Genomic DNA, 22,117 nt, shown 5'->3' with positions numbered 1-22,117 from the left:
CCACAATACTGGCTTTGTGGAAACCATCGTGAAGTGTTCCCATGAAGGAGGGAGGAGCCCACTCTGCCTGTGGCGCCCTAAGGACAGAGGGATCTGTGTCAGTATCTGGCCCCTGACCAATCATATTCACACATGCCTGTAATCCCCGCATTTTGGGAGGCCAGGTGGGAGGATCACTTGAGGCAGGAGTTCAAGACCAGCCTGGACAATATAGGGAGACATCCCCATCTCTACAAAAAATTCAGAATTAAACGGCATCACCATGGTGGCGCACCTGTGCTCCCAGCTACTTGGGAGGCTGAAGTGGGAGACTCATATGAGCCCAGGAGTCGGAGGCCTCAGTGAACCATGATTGTGCCACTGCACTCTAGCAAGACCCTGTCTTTTTCCTGTGTTTTTTTTTGTTTTTTTTTTTGTTTTTAAAAATCAGGGTCTTGGTCTGTCACTCAGACTGGAATGCAGTGGCATGACCTTGGCTCACTGAATCCTCAGCCTTATGGGCTCAGGCGATCCTCCTACCTCAACCTCTTGAGTAGCTGGGACCACAGGTGTGCACCACCACACCTGGCTAATTTTTGTATTTTTCCATAGAGATGGAGTTTCACCATGTTGCCCAGGCTGGTCTCGAACTCCTGAACTCTAGTGATCCTACTGCCTCAACCTCCCAAAGTGCTGGGATTACAGGTGTGAGCCACCGTGCCCAGCCAACCCTGTCTTTTTTTTTTTTTTTTTTTTGAGACAGAGTCTCGCTTAGTCACCCAGGCTGGAGTGCAATGGTGCGATCTCGGCTCACTGCAAGCTCCGCCTCCCGGGTTCACGCCATTCTCCTGCCTCAGCCTCCCGAGTAGCTGGGACTACAGGCGCCCGCCGCCTCGCCCGGCTAATTTTTTGCATTTTTAGTAGAGACGGGGTTTCACCATGTTAGCCAGGATGGTCTCGATCTCCTGACCTCGTGATCCGCCCGCCTCGGCCTCCCAAAGTGCTGGGATTACAGGCGTGAGCCACCGCGCCCGGCATCCCTGTCTTAAAAATAAAACAAAAATACCTGACCCCTGAAGCCTCATGCTATGGGGATGGTTCAAATCTTCATCATAAGCTGGGCTGCATTCAGGTTGCAGGTATGATTTGTTTAACTTGTGCAGTTTAAACAAAAACATTTGGCATGGGGGGAATTTTGAATAGACTGCCCAGATTTTATTTATTTTTTATTGTGCTCTTTTTATTTTTTGGAGGAAGGGCACAAGGCCCTTATTTTAAATGGAAAGATTTTATGTAAAGATACAGATTTCTAGGCTGGGCGCAGTGGCTCATGCGTGTAATCCTAGCACTTTGGGAGGCTGAGGTGGGCAAATCACCTGAGGTTGGGAGTTCGAGACCAGCCTGAGCAACATGAAGAAACCCCATCTCTACTAAAAATACAAAATTAGCTGGGCGTGATGGCGCATTCCTGTAATCCCAGGTACTTGGAAGGCTGAGGCAGGAGAATTACTTAAACCCGGGAGGTGGAGGTTGCGGTGAGCCGAGATCACACCATTGCACTCCAGCCTGGGCAACGAGAGCGAAACTTCATCTCAAAAAAGAAAATATGTCTTTTGTATGGCTTCTGGAATTTGAATCATAGTTAAAAGGTCATGCTTGATGCTAATACTATTTTGGGTCTAGTACTTGCATTTAAATATTTACTACATTGCATTCTTCTCTGGTGTACAGGGTGAGGTTTGAATCTGACTTCATCTTTTTCCAGATGGCTCCTCAGCTGCCTAATGCCATTTTTAGACAAGTCTGTCTTTACCCTGTTGACGTAAGGGGCTGCCTTGGTCAGACACTGAACGCCCATCTGTACTTGGGTCTGTCTCTGACTGCCTGTCTATGATCGTACTGTACCACACGCTTTAAGTTGAGGCCCAACAGAGGATTTTCTTTCTTTTTTTTTTTTTTTTTTTTTGAGATAGAGTCTTGCTTTTGTCGTCCAAGCTGGAGTGCAATGGCACGATCTCGGCTCACTGCAACCTCCGCACCCCAGGTTCGAGTAATTCTCCTGCCTCAGCCTCCCAAGTAGCTGGGATTACAGGTGTCCGCCACCATGCCCGGCTAATTTTTGTATTTTTAGTAGAGATGGGGTTTCGCCATGTTGGCCAGGCTGGTCTCAAACTCCTGACCTCAGGTGATCAACCTGCCTTGGCCTCACAAAGTACTGGGATTACAGGCGTGAGCCACTGTGCCCGGCCTGAGGATTTTCATATCTGACGGGACCATCTCCCTTCATGGCTCTTTTACAGAGTTTTTCTACTAGTCTTTTTTTCTTTTCCTTTTTTGAGACAGGGTCTTGCTCTGTTGCCCAGGCTGGATTGCAGTGGCAAGATCTCGGCTCACTGCAGCCTCTGCCTCCCTGGCTTAACTCTCCCACTTCAGTCTTCCCAGTAGCTGGGACTACAGGCGTGTGCCACCATGATTGGCTAATCTTTCAGCTTTCTGTGTAGAGATGGGGACTTGCTTCATTACCCAGGCTGGTCTCAAGCAATCCTCCCACTTCGGCCTCCCAAAGTGCTGGAATTACAGGTGCCTGACCTCCTGCTATTCTTGTCTGTGTAATTTTTCCACGTGAACTTTAAAATCAGGTGGTTGGCCGGGCGCGGTGGCTCAAGCCTGTAATCCCAGCACTTTGGGAGGCTGAGGCGGGCGGATCACGAGGTCAGGAGATCGAGACCATCCTGGCTAACACGGTGAAACCCCGTCTCTACTAAAAATACAAAAAGAAACTAGCCGGGCGAGGTGGCGGGCGCCTGTAGTCCCAGCTACTCCGGAGGCTGAGGCAGGAGAATGGCGTGAACCCGGGAGGCGGAGCTTGCAGTGAGCTGAGATCGCGCCACTGCACTCCAGTCTGGGCGACAGAGCGAGACTCCGTCTCAAAAAAAAAAAAAAAAAAAAAAAAAAAAAAAAAAAAAATCAGGTGGTTTAGGCCCCCCCATACAAATCTTGTTTGCATATCATATATGTATAGTTTAGTGTTTTTTTGTTTGTTTGATTTTTTGAGACAGAGTCTTGCTCTGTCACCCAGGCTGGAGTGTAGTGGCACCATCTCAGCTCACCACAACCTCTGCCTCCCTGGTTCAGGCAATTCTTATGCCTCAGCCTCCCAAGTAGCTGGGACTACAGGTGCCCGCCATGACACCTGGCTAATTTTTTTGTACTTTATTAGTAGAGACTGGGTTTCACCATGTTGGCCAGGCTGGTCTCAAACTCCTGGCTTCAAGTGATCCATCTGCCTAGGCCTCCCGGAATGCTGGGATTACAGGCGCAAAACACGGTGCCCAGCTCATATATGTATGTTTAAATAATAAAGTCTTAATAACAGTAACCTGTGCATCCATCACACAGCTAAAAGAATGGCACAGCACCCGTTCCTTTGAACCCTCTCCAGCCCCTCCTAGACCCCACCCAGAGGTAAACACCTGTCTATTCATTCAGCAAGCACTTTGGGAGCCCCTCCTATGTGGCAGGCACAGTTCTTGGTCCTGAGGATACAGCTGTGAACAAGGCAGACCAAACTGTCCTCATGGAAGCTGAACTCTAGCAGAGGAGAGAAGCAGTCAATAGGCAAAGGATGAAGTGCCTTAGAAAGTGCTATGGGGGCTGGGCGTGACGGCTCACACCTGTAATCCCAGCACTTCAGGAGGTGGACAGATCATTTGAGCTCAGGAGTTTGAGACCAGCCTGGCCAACATGGCAAAACCCCATCTCGACTAAAAATACAAAATTAGCTGGGCGTGGTGGTGGGTGCCCGTAGTCCCAGCCACACTGGAGTTTGGGGCAGGAGAATTGCTTGAACCCTAGAGGCGGAGGTTGCAGGGAGCCGAGATCACACCACTGCACTCCAGCCTGAGCGACAGAGGGGAACTCTGTCTCGAAAAAGAGAAAGTGCCATGGAGAAAAATAAGAAGGGGTGGTGGGGAGGCCTGGCCATGCAGGTATTTGAGAAAGATTTATATGGGGGAGGGAACAGCCCTGCCTCTTATCCCTGTGGACACCTGCAGCTCTAGTCCCCGTGTGTCCTGCTGGACGGGTTCCGTACAAACACACCTCAGTTCACGTTTCCATCCCTTCCGACCGCCGGCAGCTTCCAGCTTGCGATTACCCCCAGGGCCACAGGGGACCCTCTGCCCTTTCTGGACACTCCCATGCAGGCCGTTCTTGAGGGGACATTGCTCGGGAAGGAACTGCTGGGTGTTCAGCCTGCAGTTGAGGCCGAGTTGTTGGCCACCATCGGGATGGGGGCAGAGAACCAAGTCAGTGCCCGAAGCTGAAGCTGGGCACCACCCAGGCCTCGCAACTCCGCTCATGTTTCTTTTTTCATTCAGTATCTTCTCAACAAACGATGACACGATTGGTACTTATTTGCTTTTTCCTAGGAATGAGTTTCTCAGAGACGAGAGGTCCACCATCCACCCGGCTGTCAGCCTAAGCTCCTGCCCTCATTTTGCACCGGCCCTTTGGGGTGGCCGGTGAGGGCCCGTGTGGGCCCGTGTGGGCTGACAGGTCCGTGGTCAGGCGGCCATGGTTGAGCCCTGGTCCAGCTAGACCCCAGGACAGGGAGTCCTGGGCAGCTGAGGACGTCGGGGGCAGATGGGAGACATGGGCACTGGTTGGAAAGGCCTGGGGGATTCCAGCAAACTCACAGAGCGTCCCCTGAGCCTGACGGACAGCATTGACGCCACTGTCTTTGTGCTTCCGCCTCCAGGTCTGGTTCTGAACAGAGACCAGAGGCTATCCTGGGTGAGTACCGCTGCCTCTGCTCCCCCCTGCCACGGTTTGCTTATGAGCATCTTTATCGTTTTTGAAAATTACACGCTGGGCATGGTGGCTCGCTTTGGGAGGCTGAGGCGGGTAGATCACCTGATGTCAGGAGTTTGAGACCAGCCTGGCCAACATGGTGAAACCCCTTCTCTACTAAAAATACAAATAAATAAATAAATAAATAAATAAAGCTAGGCGTGGTGGCACATGACTCTAATCCTAGCTACTCAGGAGGCTGAGGCAGGAGAATCACTTGAATGGGAGGCAGAGGTTGCAGTGAACCGAGATCGCACCACTGCACTGCAGTCTGGGTGGCAGAGTGAGACTCCATCTCAAAAAAAAAAAAAAAATTACATAGGTAACATAATACATAATAATTGTCAACTTAACCGTTTGTAAGTGTGCACTTCAGTGGCATTTTTTTTTTTTTTTTTTTTTGAGACGGAGTCTCGCTCTGTTGCCCGGGCTGGAGTGTAGTGGCCGGATCTCAGCTCACTGAAAGGTCCGCCTCCCGGGTTCCCGCCATTCTCCTGCCTCAGCCTCCCGAGTAGCTGGGACTACAGGTGCCCGCCACCTCGCCCGGCTAGTTTTTTTTTTTTTGTATTTTTTAGTAGAGACGGGGTTTCACCGTGTTAGCCAGGATGATCTCCATCTCCTGACCTTGTGATCCGCCCGTCTCGGCCTCCCAAAGTGCTGGGATTACAGGCTTGAGCCACCGTGCCCGGCCTCAGTGGCATTAAATAGAGTCAGTGGAGGTGAGGAGAGGAGGAAGACATTCCAGGCACTGACCGCTGCACAGGGAAAAGCTGGAAGTCAGCTCAGAGCATCTGTTTAGAGCGGGATTCCTGATAGAGGCTGTGAAGAGGGGAGAGGCAGGATGACAAAGTTCTCAAAAAACAGCGTCCCATCTGGAAGCCTGGAAGTGTCACTGGAGTACTTGTATTAATAGAAACTTGGCCATCTCTGCCACTGAGGGGCTGTGTGACCTTGGGCAAGATGCTTACCCTCTCTGAGCCTTGGTTGTCTCATGTGCAGAAAGAAGGTGCTTTCATTCATTCAGCTGGTTTCTGAGCAGCTTGGCTAGGGGAGCCACGCCCTGGGCCTGCCTTTGAAGGGTTGTTGTCGAGACTAGGTGAGGTCGTGTGTGTTGAGTGGCCTCGCACACTGCTGTCGCTTCAGGTACTCATAGCCTGTGCTATTTTGTGATTGTTCAAAAATGGTAGAACACTGGACATGTGTGAGACACTGTCATTAGAGGTGGGGAAGCTCTAACTCTAGGGAGACCGCTGAGAGCTGCTGTCCAGGCCCAGGCCAAGAGATGAGGCTTGGACCAGGGTGTCAGTCAATGGTCTGGGAATGTTAATGTGTTTGTCTTTGATCTGTGTGGGATTTGTTCTTGAGCATGGTATGAGGTAGTGATTCGTTTTTTTTTTTTTTTTTTTTTCATGTTTTAAAAGTTCTATTTTTCTTTATTATTATTATTGATACAGAGTCTTGCTCTTGTTGCCCAGGCTGGAGAGCAATGGCACGATCTCAGCTCACTGCAACCCTTGCCTCCCAGGTTCAAGCAATTCTCCTCCCTTAGCCCCCAAGAAGCTGGGATTACGGGCACCCACCACCAGCTAATTTTTGCATTTTTGGTAGAGACGGGGTTTCACCATGTTGGCCAGTCTGGTCTCAAACTCTTGACCTCAGGTGATCCACCTGCCTTGACCTCCCAAAGTGCTCAGATTATATACGTGAACCACCATGCTCAGTCTATTTATTTTAATTTTAGAGACAGGCTCTCCCTCTGTCACCCAGACTGGAGCGCCATGGCTCAATCATGGCTCACGCAGCCTCAGACTGCTGGGTTCAAGTGATCTTCCCACCTCAGCCTCCCGAGTAGGTAGGACTGCAGGTGTGCGCTATCACACCCTGCTAAGGTTTTCACTTTTGTAGAGACAGGGTCTTGCCATGTTGCCCAGGCTAGTCTTGAATGCCTGGGCTCAAGCTATCCTCCTGCCTCAGTTTCCAAAGTTTGTAGGGATTACAGGTGTGAGCCACTGCACTCAGCCATTGTAATTGTTTTTCTAGATGAACAGCTAGTTATTCCAATACCCGCTGCTGGGTGGTCCTCCCTACCCACCAATACTCACTCACTGGTGGCTTGTCCCGTGTGTGTGCTGACCTGCGTGGTGGGAGTTTATTGCCAGATCCTAGTCAGTCTGGCTTTTGGAGATGCCCCCTTCCCTGTCCTTAGGGACCATGGCTTATGTGACCTGTTCTGTAGTGGGAGCCGTGGTCACCCATAATGCTGGAAGGAGAGGCTTCCCCGGGATGGAAAGACTTTGTTAGGACATAAACTAGTTGCAGAAGATTCACATTCCAAGATGGAGCTGGCCCAAAATCCTTTTTTTAATTTTTTAAATGTCTGGCCCGGTGCAGTGGCTCACACCTGTAATCCCAGCACCATGGGATGCCAAGACGAGCAGATGACTTGAGGCCAGGAGTTTAAGACCAGCCTGGCCAACGTGGTGAAACTTTGTCTCTACCCAAAAATACAAAAATTAGCCAGGAGTGGTGATACACACCTGTAGTCCCAGCTACTCGGGAGGCTGAGGCAGGAGAATCGCTTTAACCAGAGAGGTGGAGATTGCAGTGAGCCGAGATCGTACCAGTGCACTCCAGCCTGGGCAACAGAGTAAGACCCTGCCTCAAAAAAAAATTTTTTTTAATATATTTCTTCTTTTTTTTTTTTTTTTTGAGACAGAGTCACTATGTCACCCGGGCTACAGTACAGTGGTACGATCTCGACTCACTGCAACCTCCGCCTCCCGGGATCAAGCGATTGTCCTGCCTTAGCCTCCAGAGTAGCTGAGACTACAGGCGCCCTCTACCACGCCGGGCTAATTTTTTGTATTTTTGGTCGAGATGGGGTTTCACCATGTTGGGCAACTGGTTTTGAACTCCTGACCTCAGGTGATCTGAATTTTTTTTTTTTTGGAAAGGAACATTTCACAAATTTTCGTAACATGCTTTTACAGGGGCTATGCTAATCTTCTCCTGTATTGTCCCAATTTGGCAGTATATGTGCTGATAACGCAAAGCACCCACATTCTATTTATTTATTTAGAGAACAAGTCTTACTCTGTCATCCAGCCTGGGGTGCCATGGCCCAAATTTGGGTCAGTGCAACTTCTGCCTCCCGGATTCAAGCAATTCTCCTGCCTCAGCCTCCTGAGTAACTGGGATTACAGGCCCCTGACACCATGCCCAGCTACGTTTTTGTAATTTTAGTAGAGATGTGGTTTCACTCCGTTTGCCAGGCTGGTCTCGAACTTCTGGCCCCAGGTGATCCACCTGCGTCAGCCTCCTAAAGTGCTGGGACTACAGGCATGAGCCACTGTGCCCAGCCTAATTGTTGTGTTTTTAGTAGAGACAGGGTCAAGTTTACCTGTTCACATTGTGCCCAGAAAGCCCCTCCTGTGCGCAGGCCCGAAAGGCTTGGCCACACCCCGCTGTGAGATGTGGCAGCTGCCATATGAGAGCACGCGGGCCTTGAGGACAGTATGGGAACCCCTGTTTCAGGAAAGGCATCTCAGGTCATTTTAGTCTGAGAAGTAGAAAATAGCTGGAGGGCCAGGGTGGAACCAAGGCAGTGAGTTCTCTCAGGTATGTGTGTGTGTTCATAGCCATAGCAATTTTATATTCGCGATGGTGGAGGTAGAGGAGTGTCGGCTGTCACTTAGTGGAGCTGGTCCTTACAAGAGCTTCCTGGAATTAATCCACTCAGCATGCCCTGCACTCTGTGTGCTAAGAACTAGGAATAGAGAAAATGCTGAGAGCTCCTGCCCTTAGAGTCCTCAAATCAGAGCAGCACAGTCCGAAGGACGCAGAGTGAGCCTCATGGAAGTTCAAATTTGTCTAGCAGCTATATTAAAACAGGCCCAAGCCTGGGCGCAGTGGCTCACACCTGTAATCCCAGCACTTTGGGAGGCCAAGGCAGGCAGATCACCTGAGGTCAGGACTTCAAGGCCAGCCTGACCAATATGGTGAAACCCTGTCTCTACTAAAAATACAAAATTAGCCGGGCATAGTGGCGGGCACCTGTAATCCCAACTACTCAGGGGGCTGAGGCAGGCGAATCGCTTGAACCTGGGAGGTGGAGGTTGTGGTGAACTGAGATCACACTCCAGCCTGGACAACAAGAGCAAAACTGTCTCAAAAATAAATAAATAAGCTCTATCAATTGTTCTCATATTTTTATTTAACATCCATGATGTGATTTCAGATGTAATCAACATGAAGCTTGATTGCATTATTTTGCATGCTAAGTTTTCCAAATCCAGCTTCGTGTCACACCTACAGCACATCTCACTGGAGCTGGCCACATCCCTGCCATCCAGACGTGAAACTGTCACAAGACAGGGCAGGCAGGGCTGCGGAGGAGGCCTGCAGGGGCCATGATGGAGTGCCCATCCTGTACTGTGGTCCCAGCAAGTTTCTTCCTGCTGGCAAGAAGCCTGTCCCAGGCTGGCAGGGGACAGCGTGAGGTGCAGCCTGCGGACTGGGAAAGGGGTGTGGAAGGGCCACACCTCAGTCCTAAAATCCAGGCCCAGAAGTGGCCCAAGTCACTTCTCTGACTTTAATCACACAGCCATACCTGGTGGCAAAGCAGTAAGGGAAATGGAGTCAGGCTGGGTAGCTAGGAGCCCAGAAGAGGGGAGAACAGACTTGGAGAGGGCAGGAGTCTCTGGCCACCAGGGGCTAAAGAGCCTTCGATGAGGCGGTGATGTGGTGGGGTCCTGGGCTCGGATCTAGGGTGGAATTCACCATGCTTTTGTCTCTGCAGCCTGAGAACAGTGTTGACTTAGTCAGCAGGGAGCTGTATGCGCATTCCATCAGGAAGCTGCAGGCCCACGTTCTGTTCATCAAGTGAGTCTGGACCAGGTGCCCTTCGGTCACCCCCAAAAGACACATGGGCGCCAGGAATCTCCGGGAGGGAGCCCTGGCATGAGGCTCCAAGTTCTCTGTGTTGACCACACCGCTGAGGCTCAAGATCTTTTTCGGGAAGCCCCCCTGGCAGCAGGGTCATGGAAGGAGGAAGGTCAGAGGAGGGGAGGGCTCAGGCAGCAGGGGATGGGCCAGGGCTGTCCCACATCTTTCCACAGGTGTCAGCCGGGGGCATGCCCAGGTAAGGCTCCATGACCAGTGAGCACAATGTCGGCTCACTGCAACCTCTGCCTCCCGGATTCAGGCGATTCTCCTTCCTCAGCCTCCCAAGTAGCTGGGACTACAGGTGCCCGCCACCACGCCTGACTGACTTTTGTATTTTTAGTAGAGAGGAGGTTTCACCATGTTGGCCAGGCTGATCTCCATCTCCTGACCCCATGATCTGCCCACTTTAGCCTCCCAAAGTGCTGGGATTACAGGCATGAGCCACTGTGCCTGGCCCACCACAGACAATTTTTAAGCCATAAAAAGAAAGGAAGCACTGACATGGGCTCCAGCGTGGATGAACCTTCACGCTAAGCAGACGAAGTCAGACACAACCATCTACGTGTTGTATGACTGCATTCACGCTCAAGTCCAAATAGGACACACTGCAGAGACAAAGCCAGTTCATGGTTGCTCAGGACTGGAAGCCTGTGGGGGGCGGGTGTGTGTGTGTGTGTGTGAAAGCGCAGAGGTTCGGGACGTCATTGGGGGTGATGAAAATATTCTGTAATTGTGACGATGGTCTCACAACTCAACGTATTAAAAACCACGGGATTGTAGACTTTCAATGGGAGGATTGTAAGACGTAAATTCTCTCAGAGCAAGTGTGGACTCCAGAGCCTGTTCAGATCCCAGCTCTGCTATTCAGGACTGTGACTGTGGCCAAGTCCTAAACTCCCTGAGCCCCAGCAGGGCGTACCTTAAGCACTCGCTTGCGCCTGGCTTGTGCTAGCTGAGTGTGAACTGAGATTAACTGAACCTCAAATCCAACCCAGGGTCAAGGGACCCAGCTGTGGGAGGTGGGGTAGCCCAGGCTTTAGTTTCTCCTCAGAGGCCTGAACCCAGGGCAGGATGAGGGCAGTGCTGGGAGGAGGTTCTAAGATGAACCCCAACAACCCCAACTCCTCACTTTCCAGAGCAGTCCACGGATATTTTGATGTGAGAAGAGAGAATTACTCTGACAAGGAGTCCCTGTCGTTCATGATACACACGCTGAAGTCCACCCTCAAAGAGGTAAGGCGGGGCTCAGGGAGCTGGTGTCCGGCCACTGTCACCCACTCTGGTCCCACCTCACCCATCTCTTCTCGTGCACTGGGAAGACCCCTGGTCTGGCCCCAGGCCCAACAAGTGACCACCAGGATCTCTGAGGCCTCACGCTCCACTGTGGTCGGTCCCTAGAGGCCTGGGGACACGTGTCATCAGAATTCAGGAAACAGAGACCTTTGGTGGGGAGATTCTTTTATCATCCGCGAGGACCCACCCTCCTTCCTGGGCCAGCACAATTAGGTGACCCAACTGCCAGAGGCAGGCCCACAGTTTTTATTTTTTGAAACAGGGTCTCATTCCGTTGCTCAGGCTGGACTGCAGCGGCTCAATCATAGCTCACTGCAGCCTCAAACTCCAGGGCTCAAGTGATCCTCCCACCTCAGCCTCCTGAGTAGCTGGGACTACAGGTGCACGCCATCATGCCCAGCTAATAGTCCCACTTTTTTTTTTTTTTTTTTCTTGAGATGGAGTCTCACTCTGTTGCCCAGGCTGGAGTGCAGTGGCAAGATCTCGGCTCACTGTAACCTACACCACCTGGGTTCAAGAGACTCTCATGCCTCAGCCTCCTGAGTAGCTGGGATTACAGGCACCTGCCATCATGCGCAGCTAATTATTTTTTATATATATATATATATATATATATATTTTTTTTTTTTTTTTGAGACGGAGTCTCGCTCTGTTGCCCAGTGGCCGGATCTCAGCTCACTGCAAGCTCCGCCTCCCGGGTTCCCGCCATTCTCCTGCCTCAGCCTCCCAAGTAGCTGGGGCTACAGGCGCCCTCTACCTCACCTGGCTAGTTTTTTTTTATTTTTTAGTAGAGACGGGGTTTCACCGTGTCAGCCAGAATGGTCTCCATCTCCTGACCTACGTGATCCGCCCATCTCAGCCTCCCAAAGTGCTGGGATTACAGGCTTGAGCCACCGCGCCCAGCCATAATTTTTATATTTTTAAGAGACGGGGTTTCACCATGTTGGCCAGGCTGGTCTCAAACTCCTGACCTCGGGCGATCTGCCCGACTTGGCCTCCCGAAGTGCTGCTTTTGCAGACAGGAGCTACCGTGCCCAGCCTAGTCTCACATTTTATAGGCTCCCAAACCACAGCAGAACATCTGGCTGCCTCTTCCCTCCGCACCCATCGCGCCAGTGGGTGTGCTGGCTGTAGGTGGGGGTGGCTGTGCCCGGGTTCCTGGGAGCACTTGGTGATTCAGGGTTACCTACCCTCAACCACCTGATCCTGGGGCCTCTGCAGGTTTCCTGGCGTTGTCACAAAGGGAGGAAGTGCACCTGTGGCTGGCTGGTCACGTGGTCAGAGCCAAGGCAGGCAGGGCCCTCCCGTCTGGCTTCTTGAAGGCAGGCACAAGTCTGCAGGCTGCTCAGGTCCCCATCTCATTATCTGTTCTCAAGGGGACCTCCTCTAATACAATCACAGCATCCCTGGCCTTAGCCCCGCCCTGTCTTCCCGTAGTGTCCCTGTTCTCCTCCCCCCTCCCGTCCCCCCGCCCCGTGCAACTTCACAACTCAGCTGGGAGGCCTCCAAGTCCCCAGGGCTCACACACCTCCTGGGGTGCTATGGACTGACCTGGCTCCAAGGTGTAGAGTGTGCGGGAAACTCACCGTGGGAGGTGCTCCTGCCCTGCAGGAGCCAGAAGGCTGTGGGAGGGCCCTGACCCCAAGGCCTATGGAGCTCCCTAGGCTCCTCTGGCCACACCTCACCACACACCCTCTCCCTTCTCCAGCAGTTCCAGTTTGTGGAAATTCCAGGCAATCACTATGTCCACATGAGCGAACCCCAGCATGTGGCCACTATCATCAGCTCCTTCTTACAGCACAAACACATGCTCACAGCCTAGCTGTAGCTCTGGGCCTGGAACTATGACGACCTCGTGCTGCCAGACTCAACACTGGGAATGTGAGTTCCTGAGCCCTGCAATAAGGCCAGGCCTGTGGGGAAAACAGATCAGACTGTTACTGTGTCTATGTAGAAAGAAGCAGACATAAGAGACTGCATCTTGTCTGTACTAAGAGAAATTCTTCTGCCTTGAGATGCTGTTAATCTGTAACCCTAGCCCCAACCCTGTGCTTGCAGAGACATGTGCTGTGCTGACTCAAGGTTTAATGGATTTAGGGCTATGCAGAATGTGCTTTGTTAAAAAAGAGCTTGAAGGCAGTATGCTTGTTAAAAGTCATCACCATTCTCTAATCTCAAGTACCCAGGGACACAATACACTCCGGAAGGCGGCAGGGACCTCTGCCTAGGAAAGCCAGGTACTGTCCAAGGTTTCTCCCCATGTGATAGCCTGAGCTATGGCTTCCTGGGAAGGGAAAGCCCTGCCCCTCCCTCAGTCCCACACCCCCGTAAAGCGTCTGTGCTGAGGAGGATTAGTGAAAGAGGAAGGGCCTCTTTGCAGTTAAGAGGAAGGCAGCTGTCTCCTGCTCATCCCTGGGAATAGAATAGAATATCTCCGTGTAAAACCCAATTGTATGGTCCATTTACTGAGATAGGAGGAAACCACCTTACAGCTGGAGGTGAGAAATGCTGGTTGCAATACTGCTCTTTAATGCACGCCTATATGTTAGTATACGTGCACATCAAGGCACAGCACCTTTCCTTAACCTTATGACACAGAGACCTTTGTTCACACGTTTTTGTGCTGACGCTCCCCCCACTATTACCCTAGGGGCAATGGTAAAGATAATGATCAATAAATACTGAGGGAACTAAGAAAGCTGTGGGTCCTCGTATGCTGAGCCTGAGCACCGGTCCCCTGCGCCCACTTTTCTTTATACTTTGTCTCTCACTCTCTCGAGAAATGCCCACAGGTGTGGTAGGGACAGGCCTCACTGGTCTTGAAGGCCAGCCTAGGGTGTAGTCAGGGGAAGGAGTGAGATTCCAACTTTAACATCTGTGACCTCAAGGGGGAGACAGAGTCTGGGTTCGGGGGGCTGCTGTCTCCTGGCTAATAATCTCCAGCCAGCTGCAGGGAGGAAGGGCTGGGGCCACCTAGCCTTTCCCTGCTGCCCAACTGGGTGGAAAATAAAAGCTTCTCGCGTTCTCACTGCTTTCGAGGCTGTTTCGTTGCCAGCTAGGGCTTTTCCATTAAAGGAAAAGGGAAAACAGAGTGGATTCAGGCAGGGTCCTTGACGGGAGGGTGTGGAGGCAGAAGGGGCAAGTCCTCCTCTGGGCACGCCCAGGTCCCCAGGACTGCTGAAGCCCAAGACCCGAGGGGTGGCCTGGCCCTTCACTCCTGGCCTGTGTGGACTCTCATAGGGCTATTGGATGTGGTGGCCTCAACCTGGGGCCCGTTTCCCAGAGCTCAGCCTCTCGGAGACGGCTGCAGGCCCTGCCTCACCTGATGTTCCTCCAGGCCCTGCACCTCCAGCCATCCACTGCGGCTCTCGTGGCTCAGTAGGGTCGGAATTTGCGCTGGGCCCGCAGCAGCTCGATCCTCTGCTTGTCCTCCTCGAACTTCTTGCGCAGCTGCGCTAGATCTGGGGGCGAGAGGAGGCGCGGGGCAGGGTCAGACAGCATGCCCCGGGCAGCCGGCTTGCTCATGCCCCACCCCTCCTCCCAGTTATTGTGGGGCACGGGGGGCATGTCTCCCCCACCAACCCAGCCCCCTTCCCAGCTCTGCTTTGGGGGCAGGGTCTAGATCCTGTAAGGAAACAGAATCCGACGGCAGGCCGAGTCCAAGGGCAAGGCCAAAGTGGGAGACGCTGGCACCCCGAGCCTGGAGATGAAGCCCTAGAAACAAAGCAAAGGCATCCGCCCCCACCCCGACCCATGCGCAAGGGGGAAGGAAGGAGTCCTGACCGCTCGGCCTGGAGCAACCCTGAGACTCGGTAAAGGGACCCCACCCCTAGTGCTGGTGAATGCCGATGGCAACTCTGGTCACCGGGTGGCCCAGGTCAGTAACAGGCTGATGGCACAGAGGGGGAAGCTGAGGGTCTAGAGCGAGCACAAGTGGGAGCCAAGAGGGCCATCGAGGCAGGGAAAGCACCCAGTGACTGGCCACCTGACACACCACACATATATACCCCAACACACGTATTCTGCAGCATCCTCCCTGCACCCACAGTGGGTTCGGAGGCCCCCTCTGCACTCGAACTCCTTGCTGGCTGGAGGCTGACCAGCGCCAGCACTAAGTGCACAGGAGCCCAGAGGTGGGCACTGATGACCCAGGGTCCCCACCCACTGAGCAAATGCATCTGCCCCGGGGGGTGATGGGGGACCGCCACACCGGGTGCTGCCAGGCTGGGCCTCTTTCCAGAGCCTAGTGGGAGCCCTGTGCTTAGGGACGCCCTCCCTCTGTGACCAGCAGGTTCAGTGCCCGCTGTCAGGAGCCCTGGCCAGAGGCCTCATCCATGGTTGGGGCCAAGGCCGAGGGGCCTGAGGATGGGCTGGGCGTGGCTTACGCTCCATCTTGCTCTCCTGGTGCTGCCAGGCATAGAAGTTGAGCAGCTCCTTTCGGGCGCGCTTCCGTCTCTCCCTCTCCAGCACCCGCAGGCTGGCTGCTTCAATCTGGGGGAGCACAGGCCGCCGGCCCCAGCGGGTCACCATCACCTAACCTTCCTCGTCACAGACCCCGTCCTCCTCCTTGGCCTCAGCTTCTTCCTGCAGGGAAGGTGATTCTGTCATCCGATGGAATTCTGGGACCTCTTGTAGCCTCCAGCAACACACCCTCCACGCCCTCCATCCTAAGTCAGAACCGCCCTGAGCCCCGCCCCCCAGGGACGGGCTGCTCCCCTCCTCCCAGCATGGTGTTGGGGCTCAGGATGGCGGGGAGGGCACGGACCTGCCGGCGCTGCCTCCTTCTCCACTATAGACCATGTGGAGACTAGATGTGTCACCCAGCCAGGCAGCCCAGGATCCAGCAGGGAAAAAGGGAGCCTGGCCTCTACAGAGTGGCTAAGGACAGGCCGCCACCGCCCTCCCTCTGGGGTGCCACCTTCCCACAGCCACACAGGCGATGCGGTGCTCGGCCAACCACCCTGCGGAGCCTCCACCTCAGCGATCTTCTGGTCATACGCCTCCATGAACGTGTCCACTTCCACCCTCAGGGCCTCAGGGTCGGGCATGGAGTCTGCGTAGTCACTGATCCACTCTGAGGAAAAGGGAGGCAGGGAAATGGGGCTTCCTCAGGCCTGGCATTTGGGCCCCACCCCAGGGCCTGCCAGGCTAATGGAGACCTTTTCCCACAGGGCCTGGGGCGCAGGTGCTAAGGAAACCCCAGGGGCTGCAAGCTGGGCCCTCGCTCTGCCTGCCCAGTATTCCTGTGCTGCTCTGTGCCAGGGGCTCAGGCTAACGACTCCCTGGGGACCCAGACACAGCCCCGCAGTCCTCCTGCCCAGGCCTCCACATGCCACTCTCAGGGAGCATGGACTTGGCTGGTGACATTCAGACACTGTCCCCATAGAGTGTTCTGCCAACCCAGAGCCCAGAAAGGAGGTGCCAGTCACCCCCGTGGTACTGTGAATGCCACTCTTCACAGGGTGGCTCTCTGTGGACACCAGCAGGGGGCCCTTCAGGGCCAAGGCCGCTGACACCCCACTTGGCTTCTGGAACACCACGTAGGCTACCTGGAACCCCTGAAGAGAGAGACAGATGTCAGAGGCTGGGGGTGCCTCCGCATGTCTGGCACAAGGTCTCCAGGCCCACCCTCAGCCTAGCCGGTGGCTACACCAGGGGAGACAGTGCTAGGCTATTTCTGAGCCATGGAGAGAACCAGAGGCCATCCCATAACCCAGGTCAGGGGCAGCCACACTTCCAGTGATCCTGCTTCTGCGGGAAGTGACAGCTGTTCTCAGCTCTTCCTCAGGAAGAGGGGACACACAGGCTGCCTTTCTTCCAGTCACAGGAGGGATGCTGTGACACGCAGGGGTCGCCCTGGGCCAGGGCAGGTTTTTGGAAGCCAGGCCTGGGCACACACCATGCCAGATGCCACTGTGTGGGGAGGAGGTGTGGGCTCCAGCGCCACTGGGAAAGCTGTGAAGAACAGTGCTCCTGCAGACCCGGCCCCTAAGCCTGGGGAAGGAGCTCCCTCAGCAGGGGAAGCAGGAGGGCAGCTGGGGGAGGCCCCGCAAGCACCCAGCAGAGACGGTCCCTGAGCATTAACACAGGATGGAAAAAGCCAGGCAAGAAGTGCAAGGATGTGGCAAATCTGGGAAGGAATAACAGGCTTTGTCACCTGGACAGCCTCCTACGCCACACACGGTGAGGATGGGCTCAGGACCAGAGAATGCTCTGACGTCCCACTGCCAGCTCCCCCAACACACTGGGGACAATGCCCCACCCCCCTCTAGTGGAACCCCGTGCTTGGCGGCTTACCGGAACCGGCTTGGGATGAAAAAACTTCGACCTTGACTCCTTTGGGCTCTCGGCCAGGTCCGGCTTCTCCTGCAACTCTACAGACTGGACGAGGCCACAGGAGGACAGGAGGCGGGACAGGCTCTCCTGCCGCAGGGAGAGGGAAGTCAAGTGTGAGCATCTGCAGGGGCATCCGAAAGCCTCCCTCCACCATGGGTGGCACTGCCAGGGGTCCAGCGCCCCTGAAGGACTCAGAGCCACAGTCACATCTGCCCAAACTGGGAGCCTGTGGGCACCACAGCCTCCGACCTGTTCTGCAGGGATAATATGGAGGTCAATATTCCTGCTCTTTCTCTTTTTTATTTTTTATTTTTTTTGAGTTGGAGTACTGCTCTGTAGCCCAGGCTGGAGTCCTATAGCGTGATCTCAGCTCACGGCAACCTCCACCTCCGGGTTTCAAGTGATTCTCGTGCCTCAGTCCCCCGAGTAGCTGGGATTACAGGTGCCCACCACCACACCCGGCTAGTTTTTGTATTTTGAGTAGAGATGGGGTTTTGTCACATTGGCCAGGCTGGTCTTGAACTCCTGACCTCAGGTGATCCCCCCGTTTCGGCCTCCCAAAATGCTGGGATTACAGGCATGAGCCAGCGTGCCTGGCATATTCCTGCTCTCTCTCACTGGAGACAGGTAGGGACATTCTTGCTATTATTCTGATTTTATATATATGACAAGTTTTACTACCTGAATCAGCAGTGGTGACACTATACTGTGACAGTCAGGATGCAGGTTGTCTGTCTGAATCAGCAGTGGTGACCCTATGCTGTGACAGTCAGGATGCAGGTTGTCTGTCTGAATCAGCAGTGGTGACCCTATGCTGTGACAGTCAGGATGCAGGTTGTCTGTCTGAATCAGCAGTGGTGACCCTATGCTGTGACAGTCAGGATGCAGGTTGTCTGTCTGAATCAGCAGTGGTGACCCTATGCTGTGACAGTCAGGATGGAGGTTGTCTGTCTGAATCAGCAGTGGTGACACTATGCTGTGACAGTCAGGATGCAGGTTGTCTGTCTGAATCAGCAGTGGTGACCCTATGCTGTGACAGTCAGGACGGTGGTTATCGGTGGGGGTTCTGGGATGTGCTGCTGTGTCTGCACCTGGGTGCTGACTACACAGGTATGTTCTGTCTCTGGGATGCAGCGAGCTGGACACCTGCCACTGGGGCCCTTCCCTGTACACATGCTGCACTTCAAAAAAGGTCAGAACTCACACCCCCTCTTCTACACGCTTCTTTTTTCTCTAAGTTTAGAGGATTCTTTTACAAATTAGTTTCTTTTTTGAAAACAAATCCAACAGTTCTCTTGACCAGGGGCGGTGGCTCACGCATGTAATCCCAGCACTTTGGGAAGCTGAGGGGGGGCGGATTACTTCAGGTCAGGAGTTCAAGACCAGCCTGGCCAACATGGTGAAACCTTGTCTAAACTAAAAATACAAAAATTAGCCGGACATGGTGGTGGGCGCCTGTAATTCTAGCTGCTTGGGAGGCTATGGCAGGAGAATCTCTTGAACTCAGGAAGCGAGGTCGCAGTGAGCTGAGATCGCAGCGCTCCAGCGTGAGCAACAGAGGGAGCAATTCCCTTAGTTTAGTTTTTGTAAAAAAAAAAAAAAAATTAACAGTTGTGTTTGGATAGAACGAGAGGCACTTTTTATTTCCTTATACTTTCCTAGTTTTAAACTATGGACACGTATAATCTCAAAGAAAACACGCAATTCAAACAACTTCGGGTAATACGTAAAAAAGCCTTGGGCTACTTAGGATTATACTTTTTCTTTTTTTTGAGACAGAGTCTCACACTGTTGCCAGGCTGGAGTGCAGTGGCAGACCTTGGATCACTGCAACCTCCGCCTCTGAGGTTCAAGCAGTTCTTGTGCCTCAGTCCCCCAAGTAGTTGGGATTACAGGCGTGTGCCACCATATCCAGCTAATTTTGGGGTTTTTTTGGGTTCTTTTGAGACGGAGTCTCACTCTGTCACCCAGACTGGAGTGTAGAGGCGCAATCTCGGCTCACTGCAACCTCCGCCTCCCAGGTTCAAGGGATTCTCATGCTTCAGCTTCCTGAGTAGTCTACTGGCGCACGCCATCACGCCTGGCTAATTTTTTGTGTTTTTTAGTAGAGACGGGGTTTCATCATGCTGGCCAGGCTGGTCTTGAACTCCTGACTTCGGGTGATCTGCCCCCTTCAGCCTCCCAAAGTGCTGGGATTACAGGCATGAGCCACCATGCCTGGCAGGATTATACTTTTAAAGACATCTTTGAAAAACCCGTTTCCTGACTGGAGATCAAGGTAGCCCTCTGGACACTCTCCTCTGGGGCTCCCATTAGCTGTGTCCGTCTCACCACCAAGGACTTGGTGGAGGCCAAGGGAGCCCCCACCTGGAGCCCACAGGTCCCCTCCCAGACACTAGCTCACTTCTGTGCAGTATGGGGGCACACTGAGGACAAAAAGAGTCCTCTTCTGAGGCCAGGTGGACTTGGTGCCTTGTCAAATGCCAAGTGCCCTCACATAGAGGTAGTGAGAAGCCTGCTGCTTTTCAGAGAACTTGATTGGAATAGCTGGAAAGGAAATGGGAGGGGAGGGATGGCCAGGCTACCCTGAGCTGAGGCCAGCAAGACATTCACACAACTTCCTTTCTCCACATCCCTGTCTAGTCCTATCTGCTCATCAATCCATCCATCCCTTCACCAACCCCCCGACCCTACCCTTTGGCAAAGCCTGTGCGGGCTCTAAGAGTCTGCCCAGGAGGGCCTCCCAAGGTGGTGCAGGGAAAGAGAAGATAAATGGGCAATGATTACAGATGGGGGCGCAATGAAAGGGAAGCTCTCGAACCCTGCGGCTCTTGGAGTGAACACCAAAATCTTAACCGTGGCTGGAAGCTCCGAGAGACCCTGCCTGCCACTGTGGCCTCTTCTCGTACCATCTTCCCCCACCACCTTGGATTCTCCCTGTTCCCCTGGGTACACCAGGGCCTCACACACACTGGCCTCTCTTACCTGGCGCGTCACCCTCTTCCTTCCCGCTAACCTTCAGGTTTAGCTCAAACCTCGCTTCCTCAGCATCACCCGCAGCCCCTCCTGCCAGGTCAGATCCCACTGCCTGTGCCTTCACAGCTTCTCTTAATAGTCTGTAGGCTATACTGATGAGACTCTTTGATTAATCGCTGGCACACCCATGACTGTAATCTCATAAAGCTAGGAACTGCTTCTATTTTTCTCACACCTCCGTCAGACTACCGGTTGGCATAGAGCTGCGGTCCCTGAACTCAGGAAGCTCAGTTGCAATAACGGAGAAGACAATTACCAAGTAAGCATACAGCAAGCTTGTATCAATTATGAAAGAAACATTACAGGGTCATGGGGTGGCAGAGGTCTTCTTTCCATAGGCTCTCAGGGATGGCCTCTTTGAGGAAGCAACATTAAAGCTCAGACCAGAAACGCCAATAAGCAACAAATTGGCACAGCACGTGCAAAAACCCAGGGGGGAAAAAACACCTTGCCTCAGAGAAACAGAAAGAGCCTTAGGTCAGCACCAGCCAGACCACGTGGCCCACACAGGTTAAGAAGTCTGCTTTTTGTTTTAGAAGCTACCTGATAAAGCCACTGGAGGGAATGCAGTGGATGTGGGGGCTATCGTGGGCGTGTGAGACATGATCTAAATTTTAAATGGACTTAAAAAGAACATTCTACCACATGGGTGGAGAACAGAAGCAGCGGCAAGATGAGAAGGAGGGCAACCAAATAGGAGAGCCCATAACAGCCCAGGTAAGAGCTGCTGGGGGCTGGACTAGGAGCAGAGACGATGACAAGGGGATGGGCTCACCTGGATGAGCGAGCGTGGACGGAAATGGGTTTGCCCTGGGTGAGGGGTGGACAGAGGTGGGCTCACCAACGGGAAGCGTGGACGAAGACAGGCTCGCCCTGGTAGAGTGGGAAGACAGAAGAGCGCCTCCTGCGTCCTCGGAGCCTCACGACCTCCCGAGCCTGGGGCCAGGGGCCACCGGGGCTCACACCTAACCGTGCAGCCGCTCCTGGGGACCCTCGGCCGCCGCCAACCCCCAAACACCTCCTGGCGATGCCTGACCGCCCCCGGTCTCGCCTCCCGGAGCTCCTCACCTGTGTAACCCGGTGGGCTCGGGATACGGTCGTCCCGTTCCCGCGGCGGCCGCTTCCTCCTGCGCGCCACCATCTTGCCGCCCGGGAGCGCAGGGGCCGCCGGGAGTTGTGGTTCGGCGCCGGCGCGATCGCGTTTCCGTGGCGTCTGTCCCGCCCCCTGGCTCCAGGCCCGCCTCTCCGGCCCCGCCCGCCAGGGCCCAACCTTCATTAGCTCAGAGTCAAATCAGCGCGCGGAAGTGGGAGGGAACGTCAGCGTTGACCCCGGCCAGTCACGAGTGCGAACTCAGCTTTCCACTCATGCATTCACACCTTGAATAGACAGTGTGAGAGAAATCCAGGATGGCTGCTAGGTTTTCAGTCGGGGCAACTAAGAGGATGGTGTTGCCATTGACTGAGATGGGGAGACTGCAGGGGAGGGGCCAGCTTGGGGAAAATCAAGTGGATCAGTTCTCTGTGGGCCATGGTGAGACGCCCATTAGGCCTTTAGGGGAGATGTCAGGTGGGCAGTTCCACATGAGACTCAGTAGTCAACTTTTGTTTTCCTGCAGTCTCACTCTGTTGCCCAGGCTGGATTACAGTGGCATGATCACAGCTCACTGCTACCTCTGTC

The 22,117-nt window shown here is 53.6% G+C and overlaps 2 protein-coding genes and 1 non-coding gene across 33 annotated transcripts in view; 1 reads left to right on the top strand and 2 right to left on the bottom strand.

Annotated features, from left to right (window-relative positions):
- Nucleotides 1–13,765, top strand: part of SERHL2 (serine hydrolase like 2) — a 52,721-nt gene extending 38,956 nt beyond the window's left edge. For 5 of the 9 annotated variants that reach the window (XM_065522049.2, XM_074003613.1, XM_074003615.1 and 2 more), the window contains 3 exons: nt 4,739–4,773; nt 9,629–9,711; nt 10,911–11,313. In XM_065522049.2, coding sequence (XP_065378121.1) covers nt 4,739–4,773; nt 9,629–9,711; nt 10,911–11,172 — 380 coding nt within the window. In that variant the 3' untranslated portion in view covers nt 11,173–11,313. Of the gene's footprint in view, nt 1–4,738; nt 4,774–9,628; nt 9,712–10,910; nt 11,314–12,775 lie in introns of those variants that run through there. The other 4 variants (XM_065522050.2, XM_074003614.1, XM_074003617.1 and 1 more) reach the window with 1 other exon arrangement.
- LOC123567326 (U6 spliceosomal RNA) lies at nt 7,780–7,886 on the bottom strand. The gene has a single exon (XR_006690246.2). It is a non-coding gene; the product is annotated as a U6 spliceosomal RNA (small nuclear RNA).
- Nucleotides 9,025–21,839, bottom strand: LOC102138090 (ribosomal RNA-processing protein 7 homolog A). Of its 23 annotated transcripts, none has more exons than XR_012418663.1 (9): nt 21,508–21,830; nt 21,215–21,312; nt 17,365–17,490; nt 16,497–16,625; nt 16,044–16,141; nt 15,453–15,651; nt 14,390–14,528; nt 12,258–12,980; nt 9,025–10,379 (listed from the first exon to the last, which is right to left on the bottom strand). XR_012418663.1 is itself a non-coding variant. In XM_074003623.1 (6 exons), exons 1-6 carry the CDS (start codon nt 21,713–21,715, stop codon nt 14,523–14,525), a joined length of 654 nt encoding a protein of 217 aa, XP_073859724.1. In that variant the 5' UTR covers nt 21,716–21,826; the 3' UTR covers nt 13,574–14,522. The 23 variants fall into 23 exon arrangements, 4 of the variants coding, with proteins under 4 accessions (XP_073859724.1, XP_073859723.1, XP_073859721.1 ...); XR_012418657.1 differs by having other exon boundaries at nt 16,508–16,625; nt 21,508–21,827; XR_012418660.1 differs by lacking the exon at nt 21,215–21,312 and having other exon boundaries at nt 21,508–21,825.
- Nucleotides 21,840–22,117: the final 278 nt, after the last annotated feature.

The sequence above is a fragment of the Macaca fascicularis genome, chromosome 10 (genome assembly GCF_037993035.2).
Source record: "Macaca fascicularis isolate 582-1 chromosome 10, T2T-MFA8v1.1".
Taxonomy (NCBI): Eukaryota; Metazoa; Chordata; class Mammalia; order Primates; family Cercopithecidae; genus Macaca; species Macaca fascicularis.
The sequence above is the reverse complement of the archived record's forward strand: the minus strand, read 5'-3'. Positions and strand labels throughout refer to the sequence as shown.

Excerpts from the sequence above, each read along its gene's own strand:
- LOC102138090 (XM_074003620.1), bottom strand. The coding sequence starts at position 21,715 with ATGAAGGTTGGGCCCTGGCGGGCGGGGCCGGAGAGGCGGGCCTGGAGC. Across the intron at positions 21,313-21,507 it reads GAGCCCACCGGGTTACACAG|GGCGAGCCTGTCTTCGTCCA; the intron begins GTGAGGAGCTCC and ends CCACTCTACCAG. Across the intron at positions 17,491-21,214 it reads GTCCACGCTCGCTCATCCAG|GAGAGCCTGTCCCGCCTCCT; the intron begins GTGAGCCCATCC and ends TCCCTGCGGCAG.